Source organism: Chenopodium quinoa, unplaced genomic scaffold (assembly GCF_001683475.1).
Source record: "Chenopodium quinoa cultivar QQ74 unplaced genomic scaffold, ASM168347v1, whole genome shotgun sequence".
NCBI lineage: Eukaryota > Viridiplantae > Streptophyta > Magnoliopsida > Caryophyllales > Amaranthaceae > Chenopodium > Chenopodium quinoa.
This window is the reverse complement of record NW_018743919.1, coordinates 3,142,797-3,167,495: the sequence shown is the minus strand read 5'-3', so window position 1 is coordinate 3,167,495 and position 24,699 is coordinate 3,142,797. Positions and strand designations below refer to the sequence as shown.

The 24,699-nt window shown below is 33.6% G+C and overlaps 3 protein-coding genes across 3 annotated transcripts; 1 reads left to right on the top strand and 2 right to left on the bottom strand.

The window, feature by feature from the left end:
- The first annotated feature begins 416 nt into the window (after positions 1-416).
- On the top strand, positions 417-9,667 carry LOC110687397. Its single transcript, XM_021864043.1, has 11 exons — positions 417-665; positions 811-1,100; positions 1,844-1,960; positions 2,044-2,144; positions 2,327-2,398; positions 2,575-2,668; positions 4,616-4,696; positions 4,946-4,987; positions 8,598-8,657; positions 8,818-8,964; positions 9,194-9,667. The coding sequence occupies exons 2-11, from the start codon at positions 852-854 to the stop codon at positions 9,335-9,337; spliced, it is 1,107 nt and encodes a 368-aa protein (XP_021719735.1). The 5' UTR covers positions 417-665; positions 811-851; the 3' UTR covers positions 9,338-9,667.
- Positions 9,668-9,941: 274 nt separating this feature from the next.
- Positions 9,942-16,902, bottom strand: LOC110687096 (peroxidase 29-like). The gene is made up of 3 exons (XM_021863719.1): positions 16,668-16,902; positions 11,249-11,594; positions 9,942-10,444 (listed from the first exon to the last, which is right to left on the bottom strand). The coding sequence occupies exons 1-3, from the start codon at positions 16,887-16,889 to the stop codon at positions 10,044-10,046; spliced, it is 969 nt and encodes a 322-aa protein (XP_021719411.1). The 5' UTR covers positions 16,890-16,902; the 3' UTR covers positions 9,942-10,043.
- A 1,808-nt stretch (positions 16,903-18,710) lies between these two features.
- On the bottom strand, positions 18,711-24,175 carry LOC110687396 (pentatricopeptide repeat-containing protein At4g04370-like). The gene is made up of 5 exons (XM_021864042.1): positions 21,419-24,175; positions 21,236-21,305; positions 21,058-21,140; positions 19,392-19,412; positions 18,711-19,287 (listed from the first exon to the last, which is right to left on the bottom strand). Exon 1 carries the CDS (start codon positions 23,954-23,956, stop codon positions 21,677-21,679), a length of 2,280 nt encoding a protein of 759 aa, XP_021719734.1. The 5' UTR covers positions 23,957-24,175; the 3' UTR covers positions 18,711-19,287; positions 19,392-19,412; positions 21,058-21,140; positions 21,236-21,305; positions 21,419-21,676.
- Positions 24,176-24,699: the final 524 nt, after the last annotated feature.

Genomic DNA, 24,699 nt, shown 5'->3' with positions numbered 1-24,699 from the left:
GTTTTAGAAATCCAGGCCTTGGTGGCTTCCAAGTTCCAACCAGAAGAAGTTGTTGAAGATGAAGCTCCTAGTTCTCCCACTTTCTCCTTACCCTGTAAAAACAAATTGTATTGATTTGATAGTCCAAAATGAACAAATTAAGTTTCCAAATTTGCCACATTCCCATAAGAAAGATGCATCTCCATTTATGAGATTGAAAGTCGAATAATCAAAATTTTGAGGTGGTTTTAACTTGACTAGAATCATCTTCTAGAGGATAATGGAAGAATGACAATCTCTGAAAGGATGTATGAAGTTTTCTGAGTGGGAATTGCATCTTGATCAAAATTAGGGTACTTTGAAGCAAGGAGAGAAGTAGTAAAAATAATTCATCCTAACCTACCCATAAAGGCAAGGTTCCACTCTCAGGTGCATGTCTATTGTCCAAACTCCAAATGCCAAAAAAGTACTCTTTAGTCTTTACCCTTAATTAAAACATTAATCAAACCATAATATTATTCAAATTCAATTAATTAAAATTATTCAAACTCTCTCTCTCCTTCTTCTTTCTTCCTCTCTTACTGTATTATTCATCCTTCCACAACACAGCACGTAGTAACCAGAAGAGAGAGAAACTGACTCACATGCACTTCCTTTTACCTCCATTGATGAACCTCCACTTCAATGTAATCTTCTCTCTCCTTTCATTTGCTCTCTCCTCATCTTCTTCATTTCTATAATCATCTTACTTTGTAATTAAATAATTAAGTTGATTGATTATTTTGTAATTAGTGTAATTAATTTGTTGAAATAAACAAAAAATTATGGCAGGAAGAGGAGGAATTCTTCTCCCAACGAAGAAGAAGATAACGATGACGACAGCAAAGAAGCTTAGGTTTAGCCATTTTCGACAGAATTTGAAGGTCGTGATTTTAATATCGATTTTACTTTGCATCTTTGGATTCTGGAAATTTCAATCTCAATTAATATCTCCTGCGAGAACTGCGCAATTATCACGGCGCGTGGATCCCACGCTCTTCGTCGGTCCTCCTAAATTCGCGTTCTTGTTCCTCACTCGCCGGCATCTTCCTCTGGATTTTCTCTGGGGTAGCTTCTTCGAGGTTTTTCCTTTTAATTTTCTTTTTCTTTGTTAAATTTTGCATTTATTAATATGATTGGTCCAATAATTTGGTTAATTTTGTAAATTGTGTTGATTAATTTAATGTAGAGTGTTTCCGATTGTTTTGGAAGAGTTAATTTTTTTTGTTTCTAATTACAGTTGCTATGAATTAATTATTGGAAGTTTTTGGCTTGTATGTTGTATCTAAATTTATTTTAATTTGATTTATAAGCTATATAATTCCTGATATAAGTTGCATAGGAATTAGGAAGTAACGCTATATAATTTTTTCAGCTTTAGTGAAATGATGTAGAATTGTTCAATGTAATGATGTTATTTCTGATGCTTAAATTATAGTGTTTGATTTTATCAAATTTAGCCTAGTTGTTCTGATTATAAAATCAATTGTATGATGCAAAAAAAAGAAAAAAAAAAAAGGATGTTTGTGATGAATTACTTGCTTCCTTTAAAGTAATTTATACCTCAAATTTTTTTGCTTTACTCAAAGTCTATACTCGTTATCTACAAGTTGCTTAGAGATATATAGTGGTTTATCTTTTGCTCAAAGTAGAGGAGATCTAATTTCAATCATTTGACTATGTATTAGACAGCTATTATGCATGCACATGAACTTGATTTTGTGACTAATGCCAAAAACAAAACATATCCGAAAACTTTGCTTTTGGATTGCATAATTTCGGGAGTGGGATTTTGCTAATGTATTTGTTAATGGGGTATATCCAGGAAGCTGATGCAACAAGTTATTCGATATACATTCACTCAGAGCCAGGTTTTGTGTTTGACGAATCAACCACCCGATCGCCTATGTTTTATGGTCGGCAGTTAAGCAATAGCATTCAGGTTTGTGGTTTGGATAATGCTCTTCTTAGATCATATGTTGGTGAAATTGGTGTGTTTGGTTTAATGAAGCAGTGAGGTGTTAGGTAGCATGGGGCGAATCGAGTATGATTGAAGCAGAGAGGTTATTGCTTAATGCAGCACTTGAGGACCCTGCTAATCAGAGATTTGTACTTCTTTCAGATAGGTAACTATGCTGCTTATGTGTATCATACATTGATGCGGCATCTTTAATAACTAATGCAGTATAGGATCAAGTCAACTTCTTTTCAGTTAAATATTTTTTAGTACATACTTTTTCAGGATACATCGCTAGAGTTCATATCTAGTTTGATTGGTTTGCTTATATGCTGATTTCTCTTGTTGCAGCTGCGTTCCTCTGTATAATTTTAGCTACATATACCATTATGTTATGAAATCTCCTAAAAGTTTTGTAGACAGGTAATTTTAAAATCTTTGAACCTGATGATCTTATTAGAATTCTCTAATTTTATTCCTGTCAGTTTTGGAGTAGTACTTTTTTTTGATTGATCTTGCTTAATTTCTTAAGATATTTGCTGTGGAAAAGATCATTCTGAGCTCTTGAACTGACATACTTACTTTTCTTTTTGTGTTAGCTTTTTGGATAAAAAGGAAGGTAAAGAGGGAGGACGCTTTAACCCGAAGATGGCACCTGTTATAAAGTTGGATAAATGGCGGAAAGGGTCACAGGTAATATAGTCATGCCTTTTTATTTGACTGAGCAGACTGACTACTATGTGTTTGCATTACGATCTTTGGTAGGGTATTGAATGATAGTGACTAGCTAATAGAAGACTAAGAGCACTAGTCATATAATTTGGACTTAGAGTAGCTTTCAATGATTTTTTTTTTTTTTTTTTTTTTTGGGGGGGGGGGGGTGGGTCATATGCGAAGTACGTCTGTGTAGCATTTGGGACTTTGGGGCTTATTCTTATGGGGATGAGCAATGATTTAGTTGGTTTCATAAAAATTCTTTGCCCAAGGTTTTTCCGAATAAATAAGGTTCCCTTTGTAAACCACGTTCTATTACTTTGTAATCCATAACTTGTTGTACTAATGTATTTTTGTAAGGATCTTCCACATGCCTTATGGTACGTTAGCACTAATAACATTATAACATCTAATTAGCACGAGCTAACCTTTAAAATGGGTATGTCTATCTCCATTGATTAGCCACGAAGGACATCAAGTGAGCTTTGGAGCCTCTTTTAGCCATTTGTCTTACAAACAATTAAAGACTCTCTATGGTGTATGTTATAATTTTAAACTTTATATGGGTCTTATTGATTGTAAATTTGGGTTCTATGTGATGTCATCTACTCATTTTGGTAGTTGACTTCTTGTTTAGGGATTCCAGATTATGCATCATGGCCAAAATTATATGAAGACATTCTGTTTGCCAGAAAAAGGGGTTCAATGGTGTTGGCCAATTTGGTTGTTGCATGACATGTATCATTATTGGACTATAATGGTCCTAAGCAGTCACGGAATATCGTAGACAACTAGTGACGTAGGAGGCTTCCCCTTGACTGCCTTTGCTAATTTCTAATAGATATTCAGGAGAATTTGATCTGCTTGAGTTGGGCTGTAGAGATGTCTATTATCAAAGCAACCATTGGATAAGATTACATCTTGACCTTGGGACCTCAATGCAATGCATATTGTGGCCCCAAATGAACAGATATGAACAGCTAGTTATAGATTATGAAAATTCAAATAATATATATGAACATTTAGCTCATATATTTCAGATATTAGCTCTTTAAATATTTCAACACCAAACAGTATAAGTAGCTCAAAATTTACGAACATAGCAAATAAGCTCATATTCTTTGAACTATGTGTCATTATTTTAGAACTATTTTTCATTCGGGATCAAAGTTATTAAAATCAGGATTATACTTTGAATCGGAAAGGGCTCTCAGAATCATATCGTAAAATCGAATCGTAGAATCGTAAGATTCTACCAACATGCATAATCAAGAGGTCATATCTAAATTTAATTAAATATATTTAAATTATGAGTTTGAAACGTAATTATTAATAGGAAATAGTTGTTTACCCATTAAGCAACAAATAATTGACAATATATATTTATAAATAACTATGTAGGCATGTTTTATACTTGTAAGGATTTCGTTAGTTAAGAGAAATATGTAAAATCGGGTAGAATCGTAAATCGAATCGTATAACATACATGAATCGTAAAATCGTAAGATTCTAAGATTCAAATCGGGATTTTAATAACAATGTTCGGGATCATGATGCTCATTGTGGTCCTATGTGCATGACATAATAATTGGGGTTATGCCTACATAGTGAAGTGGTAATTTGGGTAAAGAAAACATTTTGTGCTTGGATATGTCTTTATTGTGATTTTAGACAATTGCCTTGATTTGAAAGTTGATCAAAGAATTTTGAATATAGGTTATTCATGTAATTCAAATTGTGTTTCTTTCTGTACAGTTTCATGTCATGTTGGGACTATGTTATCGTGTTATGTCGAAGGTTGCCATCTTGGGCAGCTGGGCCTCTTTAGAAAGCCTTACAGTGGATATTTTCTGGATAGCTGGTCATGATGATCATTTTACTTGAAATTTAAGTTATATTGTAGCTTATTATACTTGGAAATTTCAGTGGTTCACTCTGATCCGGAAACATGCTGAAGTTGTAGTTGATGATGAGCTTATCTTTCCTGTCTTCAGAAAATACTGTAAGGTACACAATATGCTAATTGTAGATGTTTTAATAGCTTATGCACTCTCTATTTTCCTTGTATTGTCTTTTAGTAATCTTGGTACTTTTCCATCTCCTTTCCTCTCTATCATTCTGCATTACTTTTGGTTTTTCTTAACATTCACATAAGATCGCTGTCGTTTCTTTGTAAATAAAAAAAGTATATTTGAATTTTTAAATATTTTTCGCAAATCATTTTGGGACTAATGCTTTGTCGTTGTTGTTTTGCAGCGACGCCCACCAGTTGATGATTCAAAGGGAAAGCTGAATCTGGTTAGTTTCTTACGATAAATTGATTTTTCCCGTTTCAGAACTTTTCTGGGTGTTTTAAATCTTAGAACTTTAGGCGTTATTCATTTAAAAATTTTGTTAAAATGACCTTGAGGACCTATGCCAATTTCACTGAAGGGTTGTGGGCTTTGTTGTATTCAATGAGATGATGCAGGAACTAGGATGTATTTTAAATAACTACATGAATGCCCTTTATGTATGGGGATATATTGTGGAAGGTTTCCTTGTTTTGGGTAATCTTTACTGGGCATATGTTGCTTATGTTGTGTAATTGAGATGTGTTGATTTTTATGAGTATATATTAACATTTTAACAGAGTAAAGTCTGATGCATGATGCATCAGCCATAACTAGTTTGTTGAGGAGTGAAGGTAGGTTCAATTAATGAATGAAAAGAGCCTACAACCCTACCAGATATAAAGTACACAGGCTTCAATGATAGATCTTGGCATGTAGAATGGAGAGACCCTTTTCCTGTGACTGCAACCCAGAACAACTAGATAAGGTCATCCTATAATATGAAGATAGTAGTTGTATGCAATCTGCAATCAGAAAGCCATGGTAGGATTTGGTGCTTAGCTTGGTATTAACTCTCCTGAAGCATGGTAGGCTGGCAGCTTTCTACCCCTCCCCCTCCCCCCAACCGTATACCCAAAAACACCTATGTTTTGCTAAATGAGGGTAGCAGTGCCATTTTGGTGCCAAAAAATGCTAAGTATGAGGAAGGGCAAAGGCCCAATACCGAAGTGTGGAACGTTGGACGGTGATCAGCTAAGGTACGCCCATGTGTTGTAGGCATGTGCAATAGGACAAGGCATAAAAATGCCATTTTTGGCACTCGAGGTTAGCGTCTTGGCTTGCCTTAATGTCAATACAATGCAATGCAAGGCCTAGGAAGGCAAGGCAACGCAAGGCCAAGCCAAGGCATCAAAAGGCCAAGACAAAGCATCACAAGACTTGATAATGTAAGGGGGCCAAGGCATGAATGAGATGCATCCGACCTGCAAGTGTCCTTTTGGACCCCTAGGAATATCTTGGATGCATAACCCATTCGGGTAAAAAAAGTAATCTTGAAGCCAAATTTGAAGGCTATAATACATAAAATCAAACCAATTTCCAAGGTTTTTGAACCCGTTGTCATAAAATAACGTTAGGATTATAAGGGAAGCATTTCAGGATTCCTAGGGTCATATAATGTTGTTTGGTTATATACGGCCATTAGTCAGTCACATAATCCCCATGGCGGCAATGAGTCGTATACATAGTTGAATTGGTAATTTAAAGGCATAAAGGGTTGTTTCATGGTCCCAAATGGCCTCCGAAGGTGTTATAGGGTCCATGAAAAGCATCTTGACTTTTTCCTTTCCAAGTCTGTAAAAAGTAAAAAAAATGTCCAAACTTGAAGGTTAATGCACGCTTTTGGACCAATTTTGGAGGTTTTGGGACTAGATGTCGAAAACTCATGGTACGGTAAGGGATGTATTCTAAAATCATGTAATGTTGTTTGCAACCATATAGGACCATTAGTTGGTCACATAAAAGCTCGTGGTGGCCTTAGTTAATCAAGGGAGGCGTGTACAAAGTGGATGGTTCCAACCGCTTAAGAGGTGTTGTGAGCTCCATGGAAAGCACCCAACCTCCCTTTTTTTTTTTTTTTGGGTTCAAACAAGTATGTCCAAAATCGAAGGATATAATATACAGAATCGAACCTATTTCGAAGGCTTCGGAACCTGTTATCGAATCTTTTGGGATTGTAGGGAATGAATCTCGAGGTTACATAATATTGTTTGGAACTACATATGACAATTATTTGGTCATATAAAGTCCCGTGGATCGTCGTGGCTTGGTTATTGAACGGAGGCATAAGTTGTAAATGACTAGATTGTCAGTTTAAAGGCAAAGAAGACTGATTCAACCACCTAAATGGACTCCCAAGGTGTTGTGGGGTCCATGGGAAGAACCTCGACTTGTTTATTTTCCGGCTCTAGAAAAGTCGAAAATTGTCCGAAACTGAAGGCTATAATCCACGTTTTTTCGGCTAATTTTTATTTTATTTTATTTTTTTCAAAATTGAAGTGAAATGTGCGGGATGTCTTCTGGGGTCATATCAATTGGTTTGGAACCACAACAAGTTTACCAATATGCATATAAAGTCCTCAGAATGAGTTTGTTTGATATAGCTAGCCGTTGTGGAATTATGTTGAGTTGGTAGTGAAGAGCTACAAGAGATATTTCAACATGGCATCCCGGGTGTCCTATAAAGGCGTCGGTAGCCCTTCATCTTCATTGATGCTGTTGATTATTCCCAAATTCATTTCTTATAGTAACATCAATATATAACATGGGTTTCTATATTATATTGCATTGGTATTGTGTTTGTTATGCAACACCAATTAATGTTTGATTGTTTAGAATTATTCATTCGTTGGAACAAATGAATACCTTTTTATCTCAAGATGAAAAAGTATCCAAAACCTCATAATGGAATGGCACCTCATCTCATTTCATGGTTGTTAACAAAAATAGAATATTCTTTATTGATTGATGATCTGCCGACTATCTTGGACAAGTATAATACTAAGAATACATTTCTGTTGTACTCCAAGATGTATACATTTTGGTATCTGGAGTTTGGGGAATTCTTTGCTGTATAGAACTTCCCTAGCTATCTGATTTTGTTATGTGCTGTTGATTGTCTGACCCTTTTTGGGAGTAGTTGAGGAAATATCATCAAAATTATAGCTAATTTCTTGCACTCACCAGTACCTGGTGCTTCTAATGAGCAAAGCAGTGTTACTATTGTGATTTTGAGAAGTGGATTCTTTTGAATCATTTTGATGGTTGATCCTTTCTTGTTGATTATTTTTGGTCATTTTTGCAAGGTGCTACCTTAAATTCAACCTTCCCCCTTTTTAAGGATGTATTGTTTTGGCTTTCACACTTGGCAATGAATGACTTCTACCATTAATATTGTTAACTATCAATAAGTAAGAACTATGAAAAGTTAATATTTTGATAATCTATATTAAGACAAATGTAACAGTATCCCATACAATTATGTTATGCCTCAAGTAAAAAGTACCAAGGATAGTTTAAGTGAATATGTGATAAATGCAAAAGTAATAGTTGGATGTTATAGAATGATTTAATTGTGGTATGGTCATTTGAATCCATTTCCGAGGGCCAATTTGGACATGGAAGGTGGATGCTGTCTCTAACTTAATTCTATTTGCAGCCCAAATAACTAGTTCTTTAGTATAGCCCTTCTGCACATTGCATTGTGTTTAGGTCATATTGCTTGTTGATTTGAAGTAGCAATTGCTGGTAACTCGTACTTATTCAATCCCTAGTGTCAGCTTAATATCCCTTGTCAAACGTTATGGTAGAACCCTTGGGGCATTTCAGATTGCAAAGATTTTCTAGAGTCAGCTTGTAAAAACCATATAAACCACACCTGGACGACTGGACTGTTGACCACTTTATATTGAGTGAATATACAGTTGGTCTTTTTTCTTTCCCCATCGAACACCCATAAATTGATTGGTTTGGTTGATCTATCATCTTATTCTGTACTATTATTTTGTTCAATGCAGAAACTTCAGAAGCAGCACAATTGCATTCCAGATGAGCATTATCTGCAGACATTGCTTACTGTAAGTACATCTCCTATCTTATTATTGGCAAGAGTTTTATCCCTGCCAACTAGTCTGTGACATTCCAGCATCTTCTGCTGTCATTAATGTTTGTTTTATCTATTTTTTCTGCTTTGCGTATATGACAAAATGCATGCTAAAATTGGTTGATTCTTAATAGATGACGGGGCTTGATAAAGAACTTGAACGTCGGACATTGACCTATACTCTATGGAATGAATTTGCCTCGAAAATGGAAGGGAAAGGTTGGCATCCTGTCACCTTCAGTCATTCAGCTGCAACTGCCCAACGTATTCAAGAAATTAAGGTTTGTATTATTTTCTATACTCAAGTGAAACTACTCCCTCTGTCCTAGCCCAAGGTTAATATCTTATACATTGATGATTGGGTGATTGCCCTAAGCTTTAGTTCTTTTTGGGCAAATTTCAAATTTGAGCTGGGACAGAGAGAGTACTGATGTTCCCCTGCGATTTTTTTTTTCTTTGCTTATGAATTATAAGCCCCTTGTGTAAGCTGCTACTTTTTGTATTTGACAGGATATCAACCATGTATATTATGAGACTGAGTTCAGAACAGAGTGGTGCAGAACTAATTCTACAGCTGCTCCTTGCTTTCTATTTGCAAGGAAATTCTCGCAGGGGGCTGCTATGCGGCTTTTGAGTGAAAGATGGTTACAATAGTATTCTGTTGCTCGTTAGGGTACTGTGATCATCCCTATGCAAAATTTGTAGATCTTCAGTGTAATATGTCTAACCTAAACTCCAACAATACACGATCTTGGACTCTTGGTGGCAGGCTGTGGGCAGTATGATGCCTGATTATACTCAATACGATTATGTAGAGAAGTTTTATATAGTGACCCAACTATTGGGAGAACTAGTATGATTAGGTTGTAGATTATTGTTTTCTTATTGATTTAATTTTGATATATATAAACATAAATAGATGTATCTTACTTTGAATGTACAAAATTATTTAGGCATTTTTACATGAAACTTCCGAGTTGCTTATTTTTGAGAATGATTCCTCAAATGCCATTAGAATTAAATGCTGGCATTGATATTTCATCTTCTTAATATTTTGATCTTGGTGAATTAAATGTCAATTTTGATACTGTATTTTTTGGGTTTATAGAGAGCCACATATAACAGTTTTGTTGACTAGATTTTATACCGGGTCTTCCGAGTAATCGAGCGCGAAGTAAACAAAGCACAAGAAGATATAAAAGAAATAAACAGCATTATAGTAAGTGGTAAAAAAAGGGCCAAATACTATAAAGACGATTCTAATTCATATGAAACTCATATACATATATAATATAAACATAATTATAAACATATAAGAGACATAGAAAGATTTAAAATACGAAGATTATTAATAATAATGTCATCGATTTACTTGATCACATTGTAACCTAACTTCACCCATGTTCCCAGTAAGAACATTAGCTGAAGAAAGCTTAACAAAAGCAGAAGAAAAAGCTTGGAAAAACAACTCTTGATCATCAGCAAATTGATTGACAATATTCATGGTGCGAGGATCCCTTGAAATGGTGGAGTCGATGCTAAACAAGCCTTTGCCCATAATAATATCCCTATAATATTGGTTATCAAATATTGTTGGTGTTATATCATTTGGTATTACTGTAAAGTTTGTCATAGGAATTTTAGTAGGGCAACCAAGTTTTAATGCTAGTTGAAAATTGGGATCCATTTCATCTCTTGGATTTGGCTTGTATAGTCTGTCCACAATGTTTATGCAATGCCCTCCTCCTAGTGTATGTCCACCTACAAAAATGAAACAAAAATTTTTTATGACGGCATAACATACATTAATATATACGATAATGCAAAATTAAAACCATTACAACAATCAACACCTCTTCCTATTGGATGCCAACTACTCGTAGCTTGGTTACGTTATGTTCTTAGAGGATGATCTAATATTCAAGACATAAGATAATTTCGTCAATATTATTTATCTTTTGTGGTTCAAGTCTCTCATTTCACTATACAAGATTTTAGTTCACAACACACAATAAAAAATATTGACGGACTTTAGTATCCGATATTGGATACCAATACCACTTATACATATCAACTATGGTAACTGACATCCACATACAAATAATTAATGTTATTTTTTTTTTACATCACAATTATCATAACTTTGGTGACACTTGGTTGTTTGATTTTCACATTTGTGGTAGCAATTAAAACATTTGGAACCAATTATAATCCATTGTACGATAATTATATGAATGCACCTCTATTTGGTACTAGTAGTTTAAAGGGCAATTTATTTCATGTTATATATTGTAAGGCTGTAATTTGGAATATACTACTATAGAGTGTATCACATGAAAACTTACAAATCTAATTTTGCTCATAATTCCCTAGACTTTTAATTATGCATATTTTATGTATAAATAAATGTGTTGTTTATTGTGAGAATAACGTTGATATTTATTTTGTTACGTTTTTGCATGCGTTATGTATTAAAGAGAGTTATACAAAAAATATATACAATGGTTTTGCTGTATGTATATTTAATTAGCATATTATTTTGTAAGGTTAATAAGAATATATTACCTAGAATTGCCACAGACTCTCGTAGATTCATTCCTTTGCTCATGAAAATCTGGAGTAATTGATCGACGTCGATGCTGGTCGAAGGAAGATGAACATCAGCTTGTTTGGTGCTACAAGTCCTAGAGTCCTTTCGTCCAAGTGGAATTTGTATTGAAGGTCCACCCGATAGCGCGACCGAGTCCCTTGCTGCTAGAGCAATTATATCTGCACAAGATACTTGCCTTGGACATGCGGCTTCCAAGACGAATTTTAGTTTACCAATCGCTTCAAATTTTCTGATCCCGAAGTTCTTGGAACATTTCATTTCCGAGTCTTTTGAATTCAGTAGAATTGATGCATCACATCCCTAAACGGAATTTAAGATTATTCAATTATTAGTCCTAAAAAATTGGGTTGATCATCCAAACTAAAAATCCATAATTAACTAAATGAGCACATCGGAAATAAAATTAATCATAGCTCATTACAATCATCAGATTGAACAAATTAGCAAGCCCCTTAACGCAAATGAGAAGAAAATAATAATGGAAATTGTATAATTGAATAGTTTGTAGAATTTCATGTTTCATCCTTCAAAAATATTATACTTTCTCCATATTTTTATTTGCAACGACCACTTTTTGCAGTATGCACGTATTCTTTTATTTTGCCTATTATTGATGGTTTATACATAAGAAACACATGTGTAGATTTATGTAAATACGTGTTTACATCTAACATGTATATGACGGTTAAAATTATACTTCCTCTGTTTTTTAATCATTGTACCACTTGCCTTTAAAGAAATTTTCACAAATATTGCACCGTATCCAATTTAGGAAACAAGATTTCTCTGTTTAAATTGCAAATACGTATCCAATATACCCTCACTTTTAACACTTTATTCTTTAGTTTATGTTTACATCACATGTATAATTTTGTATTTTTACCCCTCCCTCTTTTCCTTTTCTTAGGCCACTACCAACAAAATGTATGCCCATCCACTATAGTGCAATAAAAAAAGAACGGAGGAAGTATATTTATTTATTGACAAGAGCGAAAATCAAATGTTAACGTAAAAATATTACTGAATGACCCACAAGAATAACAGTGATATACTATGGCTAGAACTAAATTTGGTGGACTACTATTCGATCAAAAAAGACGATAGATCACACCGTTAGATCTTCATCAATCATGATTGATTGTACGTGAAAGCTAAGGTAATAAATGAATTAAAGTGGCGGGTGTTAAATATGGCATGCAAATAGCATGATAATATAACAACATAAAGCAATTTATCAAAAATGAGGCTAAAACTTAAAAGGAAAGGAAATCATTCATTTAACTTCCGTAAATAAATGGCGAATGTCATATTTTATATTTGGTCAACTAATTATTATTAATAATTCACCGAAAGCACATGATGAGTTATGAAATTATGTACATGAATGTATGGACGTAAAACAATCAGAAATCAGAGCTTTTAATTTGTCATTTTCGGACCACAAATTACAAATACGCTTCTGAATATATTGACCTTCTAATACCCTAAAGCAGAAGCAGGACCTTTTGTCAACAGTCAACAATCAACAATAAATTAATGACCATATATCATTTTTCACCCACTTTCAATGTTACTTTAATTTCTTACTAAACATTACTCTATTATACATACATACTTCGAAAATAGATGATTCTAATATAGTTTTATGACTTTTGATTACCATAATTTATTAAAATGGATGGTAGAGATTATTTGTTTTTTGATTTATCTTTAATTAGTAATTTTAATTAAAAATAATTTAAAAATTCTGCAAATAAAAAAAAATATATAAAATAATTAAAAAAAAAATATTTTTAATTAAAATTACTAATTAAAAATAAATAAAAAAACAAACAATCTCAACCATCCATTTTAAAAAATTGTGGTAATCAAAAGTCATAAGACTACATTAAAAATTTCATTCGTAAATTAAGTTATTCTAGTTATATTAAAAGTGGTCATTGGTCTGAATCGAGTAGTCATATTTAGGTGGTAAATTATTCTATTTGGTTTTAATCCTTAAGTTTAATTAAGGATAAGTTACATTTGAATCTACAATCAATTAGATTGTTATGATTACTAGGGGTTCCAACGCGCGCGGTATAGCTAGCCCCTCGAGAAGAACTATTACCGATGTTCTTTATGCCCTATGCTTGTTTGTGTAATATTATATTAAAACTATTTGCATATAGACGATAAATGTGTTGGATGTTGTGTAGTGGTGCAATGTTTTAAACTTTAGTTGAGCTACTTTGATTTAGTGATTAAACGGTTAAAAGATATTGAGTTCGATGTAGAAATATAAATGTCTAATAAATTCTAAATAGGAACATTAAAAAAAAAAAAAGATGGATTTAAATATTGAAATACACATCTTTCAAAATAAAAATAAAAATTGAAATAAACATAAATTTTAAATCAATTTAGGGAATTCAAGAGACAATTATAAGGTTTTTGAAATCAAATTGGGGCAAATATGTAAAAGAACATTTTTAGGGATATAAATGTCCATGCACTATTTATAAGAGTTTTCTTAAACTTTTTATAAGGTAGGGATATGATAAATCAATATTAAAAATATTGTATTTTTCTTAGGGTGACATTTTGGCTAGATAATTGAGTAAATGTCAATAATTTTACCGAGTCCAACTACTCCATACTCTATTTCTCGCTCTCATCATTTTATATTAATTTGACCATAAAGTCCTTATAATTCATTAGTTCCTCTATAATTACATCTATTTTCAATACACAATTTATATTATTATTAATATATTTAGTTATCTTGTAATGAAAAACATACAAAAATTAATCATATTCTTTACATATATAAATCATAGAAGATGGTCAAGAAGGGATTAAAAATGTGTAAAAGTTAAGATGATGCAATTATAAAGAACGAAAAAGGTATCATTTTGTTTATTCGAGTCTTATTACACTAAATGCAATAAGCCATTACTAACATATACTTAAATTGTTTTAAGATGACCTTAAAAGACATTTATCTAAGCTCCTAAAGGAAGTTATTATTTTAAGGTTATGCACTAGAATTCACAAGGTGTTAATCATTGTGTTAATATTATTAATTTTAAATATATTAACATTGATTCATTAATGATATACTTCCTCCGTTCTATTAATGTTGCAACAATGGACTTTTTGCACTATTCATCACTCTTGTTTGACCATATAATATGATCTATATGTTAAGCAAAAATAGTCATGTGGAATCTTGTTGGATTTGTCTCATAAAATACTTTCACAATATCAATTTTTTTATAATTTTTACTCTTACACAATTATAGATATTTAGTATATAAAATATGCTTTGAAATGCTTAATTTCATCCTTATTGCAATATTAATAGAACGGATGAAGTATAATATATGAAATGAAACGTTATTTGAGTTGCCATCAAGTGGAGTAGAAATAGAATATGATGAAATGTCTATGTAAAGTCAACCTGTAAAATTAATTTTGTTTGCTACTCCATAGCTAGAGAGACATAGCCTTTTCATAATAAATGAAAATTTTAGGTCTACCTAAGTGTAGATATGATGTTTAATATCATGCATGTAATGTCTATTTCAGCCAATGGCAGGCCAAAAATAAAATAAATTATGGAGGTAATATTATTATTACTTCCATACCCTTCATCCCCCTCAAATTGAAAAAGTCTAAATTGCTATGAATCCTATGATGGATGACTTATCTCATATAGTATAAGCTCCAAGCCTCCAGTGCTTGTATTTATAACTATTTCTCGTGACAAGCCAATCATCTAAAAAATACACGTCACTCATTTGCACTCCCTCTATTTTATTAGTTTATATAGCTTGACTTCTATAGTTCTATGCCTACTTGTGCACATTGTTAATAGTTAATATTTTCTATTCAGCAAATTATGCAAAAGTAAAATTTTACTCCGTACTAATTTTTGAATGTGATTATATTTCTTTTAGCATATAACGATCATAGATAGTCCCGTAAAAGAATGTGAAAAATGTAGAAGTAGAATGTGAAAAATGTAGAAGTAGAATGTGAGTAAACTAACAAATCGAAAGAACGAAGTAACTTAATTGAGTGTGTAGCTAGAGTGATATACCTAGTAGGCTAGTACACTACTTGGACAATTACGTGGATCGCAAAGTACTCTAGTTATTAACCCATAAAAGTTTCTCTTGAATTTGTAAATAAAACCATAAGTTACACGTCACTCTAACTCCATTAATTTTGATCAACTAGTACTTGCGAAGTTGCCATAAGCCCATAGCTCATTGCATTCATTATTAATTCTATGGAGTACTTGGTACTGTAAATTTTTCAGTTGTTAGTTGGCAATTTAATTCTAAAAGGAAACCCTTTTTTCAAGGGACAATAATATGACGATAGCAAGAAGAACATTGTGACAATGATAAGGTTAAGTTCAGTGGAAGAGAAAATTGGGAATTATATATTCCCTTGGCTTCCTCCGGAATTAATTGTCACGTGGTCACTAGGGAACATTATGTAGTCTTAAGTCTTAACTATGGAGTACGTACTATTGTGTGTGGCATAATATTTACTGCATGATGAGATACGAACAAAAATATAAGGTTCTCTATATATGAACTTTTAAAAAGAGAAAAGAAGCTAAGGGCGTAGAAGAAGGAATTGAAAATAATGTATACAATCCCAAGAAAAATTATGCACCCACTTTTATGTAACTTTAACTTGTTATTTTGGTGTAGAGATATTTACAAATTAAAGACAATGACGTAAACAAGATTTGCTTTTACGTTTTGAATATTGAACACCCCAAATAATTTAACTAAGTTGATCTTCGCTTATAACTTATAAGCTTGCATATATCATAATAACTGCAATAAATTCTAGATATATCACCTATTACTCCCAAAATAGACAATTAAAGTCCCCTTGTTTCCCAAACGGAAAACACTACGTAGGTTATTTGAATATATCACAAACAATGACAACTTTAACTATGAGTACGAACGTTGAAATTATAAACAACATTAATAATAATATGAAGAAGTGAAGAATGCAAATTATCGAACGGAAACTTATGTTGATGGATAGCATTGTACTAGTAAGAAAAATTGTGCCATGGGGTGATAATCTATAAGAAATCGATCAACTAAAGTCATTTATGCAATTAGATATCTAATGAAATCATCAACGAACCAATAAGATATTGAGCTAGTAGTACGTATAAGATTCACAACTAACCTAAATTTCTATAATGGCCTCTATAAGTCCTCAAAATTCCTAAACATTTCCGTCATATGCATTTTAAGTATATCACATATTCACGATTATAAATTTAATTGGCATCACAATTGCAAGTACGAAAAAACTAACATATAAACTATATAGAAGGTGGTATATAATTACCTGAACCTGGCAGTCATGAAACAAAAGGCGAAGAAAGGCAGCAGGAGAAGAAACATCAGTTGCAATGATGCTTAGCATCTCTTTTCTAACAATGTCTTCTAAAAACGGACATGTAGTTTCATAATAGTTGTAATCTAGCTGATTATAAGCTTCATTTTTTGTAGCACATAAACTAAGTATCACAATAATAAGATGTAGTACTTTTACTCTCCAACTTTTCATTTTCTCTCTGAAAATTATATTCCTAGATGAATTTAAAGAGTTTGGTATGTTAGTTATATATATATATATATATATATATATATATATATATATATATATATATATATATATATATATATATATATATATATATATATATATATATATATATATATATATATGGTGGCAGTCCAATTGATATTCATCTAATGGTACGTTAAATTATTATGAAGCATTTTTCATTTTTTTTATTTTATTGATAAAAATCAATCTAGTGGTACATTATTAAATTTGTGCTCTATGTCACATTTCAGGGGAAGTAAACGTCTTTTACTTGTAAAAGGGTGCATTCAATACTTTTGTGTTTTGTCATTTAACATCTTACCCCAAGGAAGTCTACAAAACTACTACGTTTTTTTTACTTGTCATTTTTAATTCTTTTTACATGTTCTTTATTGTCTCGCTGTCTCATGACTTTTTTTCAGAGGGTCAAAGTGTCAAGACTAGTCTAATGAAGTTGTTATTGTGATGAAGATCTGTCTAATTTATGCAATAATATTCGAATACCTAATTAATAGTTTGTACATACAAATCTATGAGACAGCAATAAAAGTAAAAAATCATTTGACTATTATCTATCAAGGATTAGATTTACAGAAATACGAGTAGCAGACTTAAACCCTTTTTATATATCACTTTATGTTATGGTAAGATTAAATTAAATGACTTTTTTCACCATGTACCCCTAAGTTTTCACTTTATTAAACATTTTTAATATTTGAGAAAAACTACTTAAATACAGCGTACCATTAACGTTACCCAAATCACTCACTAACTTGCCAAAAACTTTACTTTTTTTAGTATTATTTTGACTTGGTCAAAACTCAAAACGCTAGTTGTTACTTCAAACGCTATTGATGAACAGAGCCTTAAGCTACGAAGTATTAAAGTAGTTTCTCATCGCATTGTCATCTTCATATCTATTATTCCTTTTCACTTACCTCTTCATGTCTATTACTCCTTTGTACTAAACCTTTTACTTCCTTGGCTGCTAATTTGGGGTTGTGGAGTAATTGACAATGCAAAGTTTGCAAGAGAATTTCTAGAGTTTTCGTATTTAAAAAAAGTTGAAATTTAGTGACCGACTCCAACAATTAGAGGTTGGTTTGCTATCAGAACTTCTGACAATATGCCTGCCAAGAACAGAGCAAAAACACCCACAAATTGAGCAAAATTGATTATGAATTGTATGTCAAAATTTATTGTTGTTATTTTGGTCTTTCCTCTTTTCAACCAATATGCCTCAATACTATGCACATTTCACCAATTATATAACTGGTTAGTCGTTGGTTTAACTGATAAAGGATTTGTTATGCATTTATATTCCTTCTTTCTTTTTCACATGACATTCAACTTTGTCTTTTGCAGTTGAAGAAGTCATGTGTTAAAACTTAAAAGTACAAGTTCTAATACAAGTTCATGAAAAAGATAGAAAATACTGTAGATTGGTGATTTAATCTAGGTAAAGATTTACTTCCGTGAAAAGGATGATATGTTCCTATCAGATCGACGTGATAGATCATGAAGGCAAGAACATGAAAGTTACTGGCTGTAAAGGAGCCAAGTTTTGTGAATTGATTTGTTTTTACTGCATTACTCAATCCGCACATTTCAAGTCCTAACCCCGAGTTTTCAGATTGAACGACGGGTAATTAGCTCAGTGGTAGAGTGTGTCCTTGATAATTATGTACTTACGAAAGTCCTGTTATGGCATTGTATGTGGGCTCTGTAATTATAAGTGAATATGTTTAATAACTTGCCCCATTCTCTATATGCAACCAATTGAAAAATGACTAAGCGGCAATTTCTTAGCTGGATGATAATAAGATTTCTACTTAACCAGCTCATTTTCCAGCATACAAATCCCATCAATGTTTCCTATGTACTCTGTACTAGAATTATTTTTAAGAATTACTGTAAAAAATTTTTAGTAAAATTAGCTAAAGCCTAAATGTTTGTCCAATATCAAAACTGTGCTCTGGATTATCAGCTAGGAAAACAATCAAGGACTTACAAACTTGAAGAGCTAATCATTTCTTTTCGCGAGCTCTTCTTGCAACGGTTTCATTCCATCCTTTTTGGCGTGCTCTTTGCTCCCACATCGCGGTTATTTTTCTCTGTGCTTCTAAGGCTTCCTCAGCTCTTTCTCTTGCCTCCTCGCAAGTTTCCATGCCTGAGTTGCACTTATCTGCCTCTTTCTGATACTGAGACGCGAACTTCTTAGCTTCTAGCAACCCCATATCAGATCTTCGCTGGTTTTCTGAGGCTTCGGCCTCTTTTTGTCTCAGCTCGTCTGCCACAAGATCTGCAAAGTGCTTCTCCATTTCTTCACTAACCTCAGGATCATGCTTCATACAATCTGAAAGAGTAAAAACATCAAGAAGAATATCAGCATATCATCATATTAATTCACCCCTTAGCTTGAAGTATATCATGAATTTCGAAATCTTTTAAAACCCTAACCTGTAAATGATCTGTTCAGTCCTGTAACAAAAGCAAACAGATGAATCTGGTTAGAGAGTCGCGAGTTACAAGTGATTCATAGATAAATCAGTTTTCTCGAGAAATGTGTTATTAAGCTTAACTAATACTCCTATTAGACTATTAGTGTAATAATGTAGTATAATTTAGAGCAAATTTTAGGTAAAATGGTGGCTTAACTAATACTCCAATTATTCATGTGAGCAGTACATGAATAATTGAATAAAAGTGTGCTTTAAAAATAATAGAAAAGAATTAATGCCATTGAAATACAAAGGATCCAGAATCTATCAAGTACACATCAGCCCAAGATGATAACCATATCATTTAAGGTAAAAACTAGGAGAATCCCATGTACTAAAACAGATCTAACATGAGCAAATTGTATATAATTATATTATCATTTAAAATTTAAATACAAAAGAATAAATGAAAAAATTTACTACTCATATACAAAAAATAAAAATATTCCATTTATTAACATTGTGACTTATATTGTATGGGTTTTTGGACAATCTCTTTCATACACAGGAGTGCCATTCCAAGAAGCCTGTTGGCACCGAGAGACAAATTGTGTGGAAAATAAAAATTTATATAGAAAGCTATGATAGTGATTGAAATTAAATCCATAACAATGCAATATTCATGATCATCAAGATTACAACATGTTAATTACTAGAGTAATTAATGGAGGCCAAGATAATTAACTAAAAATATTACGGAATTTAATGTTTATTTAAAACACCTGATGTCCCTTCAAAAAAAAAAAAAAAACACCTAATGTAGATCCTATTCTAGACAATTATTTTTTGTTTGAATGAGCTACAAGGGCAACACCGACACAATCTAAGACACGGATTTACCTACACATCCTAACTCCTAATCGATCATAATTAGTAGAAACTAATGCAATGCAAACCAATCAATTTGGGTTATATGAATGATTAAATTACCTCGAGGAATCCGTTTAAAAAAAAAAAAAATTACCTTGAGGAAGAGATAGAAAAGGGTAAGAGGAAGAACAATCACAAAGGCAAGGAGGGCAAGAAGAGGAAGAGTGAGTAAAGGCGGCAAGGCCATGCCAATAAAGTGGGGGACCCACAATGTAACCAACGACACACATCCCAAGAATTCCAGGTGCCATTTTCACCACTCTTGGGTTGAATATCCCATTTCCTCTCTTTTGATGTACCATTTTTCAACCAATTATAATGCTGCTTCTTCTTCTAATGATGATACTGGTAAATTTCAGATTTTAATCACCAAAAAGTTGCTCTTTGGATTTGTTATAGAATTAATGCGGTTTTTTTTTGTTTAGTTTTGGGCATCAAATTTGGATTTATGGGAAATTACCTAGTCAAATGTATGCTAACAAAAAGCCTAATCTTATGCCAAACTTTTATAATCTGTCTTTTTAAATAAAAATAAATTTTTTTTTCCCTGATGTTTCATGTTTGGTTCTAAGTTTCTAACTACAAATGGACAATGCCGGGTATGGCCGCACCTGGAAATGTTGGCACAAGCTCGGGAAATTTGAGCCAAGTCAGATTAGTCACCAGAGACTTTTGATGCTATATCAACTAATAGACAAAGAATATTACTTGAATACAATGTTCATCACAAATTTTTGGGATAGACGGATACTTACATCACAGGAAGAGCATTTCATAATTGTTTTCTCCCATTTACTCACGCCACTCCAGCATACGCCTAGAGCTATGGTCTGCATCACTGTAGAAAGGAAGAGTTTAATAACTCATCATACTCATTTCCAGCCACCAGAATCAGTCAAAGTGAATATTTTTTTTTGGAACATAGACGCATACCATTACCATACCAGCTCATGTTTACCAATTACTGGTCCAGAAATTGGTTTCAGAAACAATACGATCACACCTGCATATGTGCATAAACCATCCATACGTCAACATGTAATGTGAATGGAATTGTAGAACAAAGATACACGCCATATTATATTTGTAGAGATTACTGATCAAAGAATCACTTACACAATAAAATCTCCCCTGAATATATGCATAAGGTAACCATCCATATGTTCAATCAGTGTACTTCGATAGAAAATTAGCCCAGAATTTCAGTTCCCATTAGAGGGCCTCCACCCTTATAACCTTGGCTTTGGTATGCAGGCCTGATAGCAGCTGGAGGATGATTCTTCAAGCTGTAAATTGCTGAATAATCACACTTTTTTCCCCAAATCAATTATCAAAAGTTTGCTCAGTAAATATGTGATGGTTATAGGACCTTGTTCACCCAAATAAAACACTAGTTTCATAAATATTGTCATTCAGACCACTGTTACTCAGGTTGAACCTCAGTTCATCCATTTGATAGCCCAAAATTTCCAGGACCCAGAACATTTCTTCATTGAGAGGATGATCACTCTGACCATTAAAAAATGAGGTTATTTCGCCTTGTTGCTGAATATAACTCCAACCTGGAAGCTTTTTCAGTCCAAGAGCCTTCATTTGAGTCCATGCATCATTCACCCCCTCCCATCTCTTCATCGAAGCATAACTATGAGCCAGCTGCACATAATTCTCAGCACAAGCAGGTTTCAGGATCATGATATCATTTGCAACAATATCTCCAAGTAAAGCATCACCCTTTATCCGACATGCATCAAGAAGTATGCCCAAAACATCAGCCGTAGGATTGGAAAACATTGTCTTGATGAAATTATATGCCTCTCCAAGCCTTCCAGCTCGACAGAGCAGATCAACAATGCAAGCACGGTGCTCCAGTTCTGGTTTAGTTCCAAAATCATGTATCATTGCATTGAATATCCTTAGACCTTCAGAAACCAGTCCATTGTGGCTGCAAGAGAAGAGAACAGAAAGGAAGATGACGTGATTTGGTTGAAATCCCAAGTGTAGAAAATCTGAAAACAGCTTTAACGCCATCTCCCCTTTTCCATGACTGCCATATCCAGTGATAATTGTGCTCCAGGAGACAATATCGTGCTTCGGCATCTGATTAAAACACTTGTGAGCTGTTTTAAGGTCACCACATTTTGAATACATGTCAACTAAAGCTGTACCAACCATTATGCTCGGCTGAGAAAAGCTTCTAGTGAGTAAATTGTGGATCCACTTCCCTTGTTGCAATGCCCCTGTGGAAGCACAAGTTTGGAGTAGGGAAATAATGGTTATAGAGTCAGGTTGTTGGAGCATTGATTTCATCTCATTAAGCAAGCACAATGCCTTCCACAAATCACCACTTTGTGCATATGCTGCAACAATTGCGTTCCATGAAACTATGTCTCTCTCGCTCATATTGTCAAATATGGCGTAACTTTGCCTTAGAAGACCACACTTTGCATACATAGTGATTAGTGAGTTTTGAACAGGAACATCTAAAGTCATTCTTTGACGTAGTAGGTACGCGTGTACTGAAGTCCCAAGTCGGAGTGAACTAATTTTTGCACAAGCAGCAAGAACTGTAGCTATTGTTGATGTAGAAGGAGTACAACAAGAATCCAGCATTTGACTAAAGACCATCAATGCATTGTATGCACTATCATTCTGTACAAATGCAGATATCACAGAAGTCCAAAGAATCACATCCTTCTCCAAAACCCTTTCGAATATTCTAAACGCACTGCAGACATTTCCACATTTCGAGTACAGGACCACGAGTGAAGTTGCTAAATGTGCATCCACATGCAATCCACATGTTACAATCTGTCCATGAATCAGTCTTCCCAAATCAACATCAGTTTGCAAAGTCTCGGAGGCACTCAAAAGAGTCCCAAATGTCTGTTGGTCAGGGCCAATACCTTCACTCCTCATTCTCTTAAATAACTTCAATATTTCTTTAAAGTTTCCTGCTTGAGCATAACCCGAAACCAACGAATTCCATGAAATAATATCCCTCTTAAACATCACTTCAAATAAGTCCCTGGCAGCTTTAATTCTCCCACATTTTCCATACAAATTCAACATACAGTTAGCCAAATTAAGATCAGAACACAAACCAAGTTGAACTACACTGGCATGTAAACACTCCAACAATGAAATGTCACTAACCCCAGATAAAATATTCAACATGGTAACAGAACTAGGTGAAATTCCCTCATATCTCATCAAATTATACAAACGAACCCCTCTATAAACATCCCCATAACGCGTGTAACACCCAATTATAGCACTCCAAGGAACTACATTTCTCTCAGGCATTAAATCAAACACATTATGTGCATTCTTGACCCGACCAAATTTCGCATAGAAATTGATCAAAGAAGATGAAATATAGGAATCTGAAGAATACCCATGAATGATTACACGCTGATGTAACAAAATCCCTAGTGAAAACTTGTTGAGAAAAGTGCAGGCTTTAAAAAGACAGGGGAAAGTGTGAGCATCTGGAGGAGTGTGGGAGTTGAGCATTGAAGAGAAGGTGGTGAGTACATCACGGTGAGAACCCGCCGAAGAAAGGCGGTTTATCGTTGAATTGAAGGATTTTGTCGCGGTGGAGGATGGCGGCGGCGGCGGTAGTGGTGGTCTTATGTGAGCTTTGAGCCTGCTCATTGGCCAAGGATAGTGAAGAATGATCGTTTTTAGTTAGGGTAGTTAAAATTTAAAATGCAGTTGAACGTAATAAGGTAATTATGTTGGAATATTTGCTTCAAATCGTTAGTAATTAGTTAGCTCTTACGGAATAACGTTCTAAGTAATTAGTTTGTGGTGGACTCAAAAAAGTAATGGATTTAGTAGGCAGTTATTGTTAAGCTTGATAGATTGTAAGATTGATGATTAGTAGGTCATGTTCCTTATTTTTGCACTATATACTATTTCTGCTTCGCATTACTCGCAACAAACACGATGTTTGCGGACTCTTAGGCAAAAGATTGAAGGGGAATTAATTAAGGGGAAGGGTATGTTATTAGGAGAGATAAAAAGGAGGAAAATGTAGTGGTCTCATTTTTTATTTTTTGGAAACAAGTGGGAACTTTTGTTAATGGGATTTTTCCCACCCAATTTTAGTGCTCACTTTTTCAAAGGGGCCAAATTTTTTTTGACCCACCTTTTTCCATCCTCTTTTTTTCCACGAAAATTCAAAATTTTTGCTAATTAATCCCCAATTTCAATTTCCATTCATTTCAAAGCAAAAGCCCCTTATAAAATAGGGGTCATCCATCCAACACCTCCCCTTTTTTTCCTTCTGTTTCAATGGGATTAGGGGTTTGGGGGGGGGGGGGAACCATAAAATTTGTTCACAAAAACCAACACTTTTAAGTTTACAAAAACAAGCAGTCTTACAAATTTCATCC